General features: G+C 40.0%; 1 protein-coding gene across 1 annotated transcript; it reads left to right on the top strand.

Moving 5' to 3' along the window:
• The first annotated feature begins 317 nt into the window (after positions 1–317).
• gorab (golgin, rab6-interacting) lies at positions 318–8,140 on the top strand. The gene is made up of 5 exons (XM_042417356.1): positions 318–589; positions 714–1,029; positions 2,527–2,628; positions 2,760–2,900; positions 5,891–8,140. The coding sequence occupies exons 1-5, from the start codon at positions 535–537 to the stop codon at positions 6,303–6,305; spliced, it is 1,029 nt and encodes a 342-aa protein (XP_042273290.1). The 5' UTR covers positions 318–534; the 3' UTR covers positions 6,306–8,140.
• The last annotated feature ends 647 nt before the right edge of the window (positions 8,141–8,787 follow it).

An 8,787-nucleotide genomic window follows, 5' to 3' on the forward strand; every position in this document is an offset into this window, starting at 1 on the left:
TACAAATGAATGAATATAAGATTTAACTTGAAAGAATTAGCTGATCTTATCTGGTCAAATACCATAAAACCAAAATCAAAAACCACAATTACCACATCATTAAGTTAACACTGACTTTCAGAAGATATTTATGGAGCGGATATATAGCACACGGTAAGTATGCCTTCTGTATTATAACTTAATAATTTAAAAAATAAATAAATAAATAACGCTACAATATAATTAGAAATTTTAGAAGAAATAACTGTTGAGATGATGGATTGAAAGATAATATTCTCTCTTTTAGATTTTATGTTCGTGTTTGTTTTTTTATTCAGGCAATATCTGTAACTTCCACTTCACCGGTCCCTCTCAGGGGTCCTTTACGTGGCATTAATAAACATAGATGGCGGCGGCGTCCAGAGCTTCATAGAATTTTTTCGTGATTTTTTTCACTTTTATGATGATTTGTTTGTGAAGACAGCGTTCAAAACCGTCCCTATATGTTTCATTTTAGCGTTCTTGTTTGGGGAAGTTTAAGTTTGAAGTCGTAAAATGAGCGGCTGGGCTGGTTTTTCTGACGCGGAGCTGCGGAGGTTGCAGCAGAAAGGTAACAAGTTAACATTCCTCACCGTTACGTGAACAAGTCTGACTCTGGTTCTCTCTCTCAAGGCTGCGGTTGACGTTTGTTACTCAGCTTATATCTGTGTAATCATACCCGAATGTATTTCCAGACGCAGCGGCAGCCCGCGGTCGCAAACCGGCTCCAGCCAACCGGAGTCGGCAGCAGTTACAGCGGGAGAAGGCCCTGCAGCTAGCCGCGTCTCCCGGCCTTCCGCCGGAGCAGCAGCTCAGCAAACCGCCGCCGCCGAAGAATGAACCTCGGCCCGCAGCTCCAGCAGCAGCTCCAGCTCCAGCAGCTCCGGCAGCAGCTCTGGTAGCAGCTCCGGCGGTTAAGCTGGAGGTGCTGCAGAAGAGCAGCGAAGGAAAGCCCGCTGCAGAGGAGGAGAGCCCGGCTGTCAAAGAGCTGGAGAAACAAGAGGTGGAACTGTTAGTATAATTTTATTATCGTAATTACACACTGTAGAGATGACATTTGTTGTTCATATCTACTGTTAAAGCGAAGAACTGTTGGCTGTTGTTCTCACCTAGTATCCTAAATTAATGAAGTACTGTACTAAAGTACAATTTTGAGGTATTTGTACTTGAGCATTTCCATGTGATGTTACTTTATACTTCCACTCCACTACATTTCAGAGGGAAATATTGTACTTTCTACTCCACTACATTTATTTGACAGCTTTAGTTACTTTTCAGATGAAGATTTGACACAATGGATAATATAACAAGCTTTTAAAATACAACACATTGTTAAAGATGAAACCAGTGGTCTCCAACTCTCTTCTTTCCTCTCCCATTAATCATCTCACGACCCCTCAGATTTATCTGCTGACCCTTTGGAGGGGCCCAACCCCTAGGTTGGGAACCACTGGACTAAACTAGCTAACTGTATATAAAGTAGTGTAAACTAGCTCCACCTCCAGCAGCTACAACAGTAACATGCTGCTCTAACACTGATGCTTCACTATTAATAATCTAATGATGTCATATATAATAATATATCAGTCAGAGGGACCAAACCACTACTTTTACTGCAATACTTTAACTACATCAAGCTCATAATACTTATGTACTTTTACTGCAATACTTTAACTACATCAAGCTCATAATACTTATGTACTTTTACTGCAATACTTTAACTACATCAAGCTCATAATACTGATGTACTTTTACTGCAATACTTTAACTACATCAAGCTCATAATACTGATGTACTTTTACTGCAATACTTTAACTACATCAAGCTCATAATACTGATGTACTTTTACTGCAATACTTTAACTACATCAAGCTCATAATACTTATGTACTTTTACTGCAATACTTAAACTACATCAAGCTCATAATACTTATGTACTTTTACTGCAATAGGATGTTTTCATGCAGGACTTTTACTCGTAATGAAGTATGTTTACATTGCTTTATTGGTACTTTTACTTAAGAAAAGGATCCGAGTACTTCTTCCAGCACTGACCTTTGACCTCAGTACTGTTGAAGTTACAGTGACAAGCAAAAAAAAAAAAAGTGAGACAAGTGTTTGTTGCTTTTTATTCAGACAGCAAATAACACGAGTGACCGATGATGATGATGATGATGATTTGATGTGATGAGGCTTCATATTGTTTTCTCAGCTCAAAGTTTTGTGTCCCTCTGAAACATGTACTGATGTTATTGATGTCCCACTGATGCTTGAATGTTTGAGATACAGTATATTTGCTAATGAGCAGTCATTTCATTGTAGCAGCTATTACTCTTTTTTTCTGCTTTTATTATATATTTATTTATTAATTTCCTGTTATTATGACTAGTAGATGCAGGTGCAGTTGACTGCTATGTTATTTTGCATACGTGGCAATAAAAAATACCTTGAAATATGATTTGAGCAGTCTTTATAGTGGATATTTAATCCGCTTTGTGTTTGAACACAGACGGGAGAAAACGCGTCTGGAACAACTGCAGCAGGAGCAGAAGATAATCGAAGAGAGGAATAAACGCAAGAAAGCTCTGCTCACTAAAACTATCGCTGAAAAGTAAGTGTGAGTAACACGTCGACCGTCACTAGTGGACCGACGTCCAAAACTCTCAACACAAGTCTCGTCTTAAAGCTTTGTAGTCTCACAGATTCGATCCTCCTCCTCCTCCTCCTCCTCCTCCTCCGCAGGTCCAAACAGACTCAAGCGGAAGCGGTGAAGCTGAAGAGGATCCAGAAGGAGCTGCAGGCCCTGGATGACATGGTGTCTAACGATATCGGCATCCTGAGAGGAAAGATTGAACAGGCCAGCTGGGAATACAGCAGCGCCAGGTAGAGACTCTGTAACTGATGTAATGTTATATTATTGTGAATGAATGAACGAGCAGCTGTACATGTTTGCTGCTTTATTTCTGTGTCAGGAACAGTCAGACCAGATTTTTTTAATCTGATTGAACTTTGACTCATGAAGTTGTGATCCAGCCGGTTTAAGAGAGGAGGAGGGACTGACATCTCGTTCGGGGAAATAGTGTTTGTTAGTCTTGATTTATAACAGCAGGTGAAAAAAAGAGAGAGAGATGCTGTCTGACTGGAGTGAGGACTTGTGACACAAGTTACGAGCAGTAAAAATGTTGGATATGTATGTTGGATGTGTTATTGTTATCCTTCCAGCCAGGCCAGCTTCATCAGTTTATGTTTACAGCTCCACCCCTGCTCTTCCTCCACCCTCCCCTCCCCGCTTTTTGGCCCCATCGTGTACGAGTAGGTTTTTGCCAGGCGAGTTTTGGCCCCAAACCTGCATGAAGTTACAAGACACAGCTGTATGTCAAATGTCAAAAAGACTCCAGAAACACACACAAACACACAGCCACTTATAACGTCATGTTAGAGCTGCAGCGACTAGATGATTTATAAATTAGTGGGAACGAATCGCCAACTCTTTTTAGTCATTCAAAAAAAAAAAAAAAATCCAAATGTTCTTTTTCCAGCTTCTCAGATATAAACAGTCTCTGGTTTCTTTAGTCCTCTGTGACAGTAAACTGACTGTTGGTGGGAAAAAAAACTAAACATTTGAGGATGGATGTGGGAAACAGTGATCGACGTTTACCACCAAACAACCAATTAATTAAGAAAATAACAAACAAGTGACTCGTTAATGAAAGTAATCGTTCATTACAGCCTCACATCATATATCTGCAGGATTTCAGGTAACAACAATGTTTAAATCTTCCAATAAACTGTGATATTGAAATAAAAAAGAAGACACTTGTACAGGTTATGATTATCAGTCTAATAAAACATCTCTGCAATAAATCCGACCTTCATGAAGGTTCTGATGTTTAATTTGGGTTGAAAATGTTTCAAAGAGACGTTGAGTCAACGGTTTGCTCGTTTAGGAGACTTTAGTTTGTGCTGCATTATAATGAGAAGTGTTTTTAATAATTAGTTTAGCTGAGAAGTGCTGTCACACATCTAATGAATGAGCCAAACTGAGTCTTTACCCAAAGCTGAACAATAATAATAATAATAATAATAATAATAATAATAATAATAATGAAAGCTCTTTATAATGTCTCTTATTTAAGACGAGAGCTTCAGCGTGTTGCTTTGACACATCAGACACATTAAACACCTGACAGATAAACAGATAAACAGTAAACATCACTGTGGTTAATGTACATTTACTGTACATGTTGGTAACCCTGGAAACGCTGCCCCCTGCAGCTCACATCCAGTATCCATGGAGACTTTTTTTAATGCACAACAGACACAAACTTTACATCAACATACAGAGGATTCATGAACTAAAATGCTGCAGAATTTACTGAGTATAAAACAGGAAAAATAATATTTTTATATATTTCCTGTTAGCGCAGCGTTAAAGTAGCAGCCAGTGTGAAGCTGTGTGAGGCTGTTGTGCTGTTCTTCATCCTTACAGATGTTTGTAAAGCAGAGGAGGAACCTGACCTTCACCCGCTCGTTACTCTGGATTCTCTTCTGATTATGTTGATTTAATCAATTGTTGAGATCGTGCTGAGGTACAACAAACCCCCCCCCTCCTCCCTCCCTCCCCCCCCGCCTCCCCCCCAGCCCCGAGGTGAAATTAGACTTTTGGAAATGTTTGACATCATCTGGTTTGTTACCGCATTGTTTCCAAACAGCATGTGGTGTTCTGTTCTGTTTTTTTTCAGCGTTAGAACAATGTTTCAGCGTTTTCAGACGGTGTGGGAGGACTCGTATCTGTCCTCACAAGGGCTGGGCTCCAGAAATATTCACTTCTCAAGCCAAAAGACTTCGATAAGTTTAAGATACAGAAACAGAAACATGTTTTATATTTAACACAAGAAGCTCAAAGTCATCCCACCAACAAATAATAAGATTATCAACCCGATGTTTTCGACATTTTTCACTATTTTCTGACATTTTATAGAACAAACAAAGTAATTAACGGAGTAAATAAAATAATCTGCAGACTAATTAACAGTGACAATAATCATTAGTTGCAGCTCTGAAGGTTTTTAACACTCGAGCAGTTACTGTACCAAATAATACTTTATATGATTCCTTCCTTGCAAGAATATAATTATGATTTTCCCATAAATCCTTTTTTTGGGTGTCATGGTAACCGAGTCGTTAGGACACAAACTGTATAATTACAGTTTAATTCTGTTCTGACACCTTTAGTCTCATGCAGGAAGCGTCCCGTCTGTCTCAGCTATCAAAAAATTACCAAAATAAAATACTTATAACTTTATTTAATAAAAGTTCTGAAATGTTAAGTGTTGTTTGAACACAATCAGGAACTTTTATAACACTCTGAATGAAATCAGGAACATGTTTAATCATAGAATAAGTCATCACTTCAGTTATTGCAGCAGGTTTTTTTTATTTTTAAGCCTCCTCTCAGCTTCCCTGGAATTTTTCTGCCCCACCCCGTCGGATGACGACTGATTCTGTATTCTTTAAGAATGAAGTAAAAAAAAAAGAGAGAGAGACTGTTCAGTCTGTTCAGTCTACAGACGCATTTGTATTGGCACCGAAATTGAGGTTTTGATACCTGATCCTCATTAATCCCTCTGTTATTCTGGACTTTATACCAGTTTGTGATTTTCTCAGGCAGGCAGAGGTCTGACTGAAACACTCTGACGAAGAGCAGGTGCAGATAATATGTTGTTGATCATAATAACGAGGAAGGGACTGCAGATAGGAGAGTTTGGGTTTGTTACAGTAAATACTCTAAATGAAACGAAGAGGAACAGTTAGAGATAGAAAGCAGAGTATTTAGTTAAATGTTTCGATTCTCTTCATGTTTTTCGTCCCAGAAAGCGCTACGAGAAGGCGGAGGCCGAGTACGTGATGGCTAAGTTGGACCTGCACAAGAAGACGGAGGTGAAGGAGCAGCTGACGGAGCACCTCTGCGCCATCATCCAGCAGAACGAGCTGCGTAAAGCTCACAAACTGGAGGAGCTGATGCAGCAGCTGCAGCTTCAGGCCACCGAGGAGGAGGAGGAGCTGGAGAGACAGAAGGAGAAGGAGGAGAGAAACGGTGTTGTGGAGAATCAGGAGGAAACAGTGCAATCAACCAAAGACTGTAGATCAGCAGAGGAAGAGACGGAGGAGAGGAAGGAGAGGAAGGAGAGCGGAGGAGACGTCCAGCAAGAACAACAAGAAGCGACGACGGAACAAGACTGTAAAACACTAGAAAACTGTCTTCAGACTGAAACTGTGACCTCCTGATGCTCAAACACTCATTCATCAACCGTTATGTAAAATATCTGGACATCATCACACATTCATTCATCTCTGTAGGATGAATAGAAAGCACTGACGCTGATGTATTCCACTAACACTGTCATCTACATGAAATATGTCCGACTTAGGGCTCAGAATCAAACCACAATACCTTTTTATTATTTGGGTTCGGACCAAAACAAGTAGACTGAACCGCCGTCTTCTGAAAGAACAGTTTATATATTACGTCTAATACGCTTTGAGAAAAATGTAATTGTGGCCTGGACTCCACCGACGTCGGGATGGATGGATGGACGGATGGATGGATGGATGGATGGATGGATGGATGGATGGATGGATGGTGGGAACACTGGAGAGCAGAACACAATGGCGTCCAGTTTGCGGTTCTGGTTACGGTTGAGGAGGAGGGAAAAGGTTTTGGTTTAAATGTTGAAACACTTTTAATATTCAACATTCATACCAGAGCTGCAACTTCTTTTGATAATTGATTAATCATTTTGGTCCAAAAAAAGCCAAATATTAGACGGTTAATGGACCGTTCAGACCGTTTAACGGCTCTAGAAACTGTGATAGTCGACATTTTTCATCGTTTTTTTTTGATGTTTAATCAACCGAACAGACGATTAATTGGAAAACTAACTGTAAGATTGATCCATAATCAATATAACGGTCAGCTGCAGCTCTTTCTTTAACCTTCAGAGTTCTTTCAGTTGTCTGAACAGAACCGTAAAAGCATCAGTCACGCTTTACGTAGCGTGTTGTAGGAAAACAAATGAGATAAGTGAACGTTTTCCAGATATAGTCCGAACCTTTCGCTCTCCTCGTTATGTTGATAAAAACCAATCACCTCACCGTTCCAACATCTGAGCAGCGACGTGATGGTTAAAGTCAGAGCGAGATGGCGGTTATGACTTCCTGTGTCGGCGTGTAGCGTCGGCAGTGGATGTAAATAACGTTTGTGTATTTTTTTTGGACGTTGTAAAACGTGATCCAGGTGTCTTTTACACTCCCTGTCATGTGTTCGGCTGCTGCAGGTTAGCAGCACAGAGAACGCCCACCGCCATCAAATGTTCCCTCATATTTGTATTATTATTTTTTTGATCAGATAGTCACCGACTTGGATCAAAACTTCTCTCTCATGTCGCGCAGCTGCTCGTGTTTAGACGACATGTAACATTTCAGAACTTTGGCTTCTTTTCTTTCTTTCTTTATAGGGAAAAAAGGGGAAAACATGTTGATGTTTCTCAAACATTTCAGATGATAGTCAGCCCCTCTCAGTACGTCGAAAGTCTCCTCTCTGAGCTCTTCTTCTACTTCTTTAAAAAAAAAACGTGGTGAATTATCTCTCAAAAACATGTTTTTGATTGTTTTCTTTGTGGCGACACTGAATGATGGGTACTGTTTACTTCCTGGATGGATGGATGGATGGAGGAGGAGGAGGAGGAGGAGGAGGGGGGGGGTGTATTTCCAAAAACATAAAGCCGTGTCTTATGTGTCTGTAGATGAACATGTTCGCTGGCTCTGAGCTCGTGTTTCACTGAGGAGCCTCCTGAAGGGTAAGACCATATCTGCTCATGTACGGATGCTTTCAGCTGCAGAGTTTCTCTCGCTGCACGTTGGAATAATGTGTCGAAATTAATATATGATGTTAATCTCTCTCTCTCTCTCTCTATATATATATGTATATGTATATATATATATGTGTGTGTGTGGGCCTGACCAAAGTCTGTAGAGCTGATGGAGAAGATGTCTTTATTTAAAAATGTTTAGATCAACACTACAGTATGATATTTTACTAAAATAAACTTTTAAAGAGTATATTTTCCTCTTGTGTGTTGTCTTTATTGATAATTAGTTATCTGCGGGACTGAGGCTTGTGGTGGTGGTGGGGGGGGGGGGGGGAGATGGGGGGAGGAATTTACTTTAGGACTCCCGTCGCTTTTTCAAGTCGTTTTTTTTTTTTTTTTTAAAGGTGCTAGTAAGTGTTTCTGTAAAGCGCTTTGAGATTTTTTTTTACAGCGCTCCGGTCACATCTGGCCGTCTGAAGCACAGGCCGTTAAAAAGCAGCTTTTTTAATTAGTCGGGAGGTTGAAGCTGTAGAGAGAGAGGAGAGAGAGAGAAAGTGACCACCGTTTGTCCTGTCGCTGCTCGACCTCCTGAAGGTCGACGTTTGAAGTCTTTCAGGAGCGGCGAGCTGCTCGAAATGATCCAAATTATAAAGATGTTAACGTCATTATGTCATTTCCACTCAGTTGTGGACATCAGTATAAAAACAGAACAAAGTATATTGACTCAAATGTTTCACTGTTTCCTCGAGAATATTCAATTTATGTTTCTTTTGCAGATAAAGATTTTACATTCAGTACAGCTGCTGCTTTACTTTAAGTCTTATCAGAGATGATCACAACTGTTTGAAATGAGGTCGTTTAACTATTATTATTCCTTTTTATATTCAAGAGATTCATAC

Source organism: Thunnus maccoyii, chromosome 7 (assembly GCF_910596095.1).
Source record: "Thunnus maccoyii chromosome 7, fThuMac1.1, whole genome shotgun sequence".
NCBI classification, from domain to species: Eukaryota; Metazoa; Chordata; class Actinopteri; order Scombriformes; family Scombridae; genus Thunnus; species Thunnus maccoyii.

Coding starts and splice junctions, on each gene's coding strand:
- gorab (XM_042417356.1), top strand. CDS start 535: ATGAGCGGCTGGGCTGGTTTTTCTGACGCGGAGCTGCGGAGGTTGCAG. Junction 590..713: donor GCGGAGGTTGCAGCAGAAAG/GTAACAAGTTAA, acceptor ATGTATTTCCAG/ACGCAGCGGCAGCCCGCGGT. Junction 1,030..2,526: donor GAGAAACAAGAGGTGGAACT/GTTAGTATAATT, acceptor GTTTGAACACAG/ACGGGAGAAAACGCGTCTGG.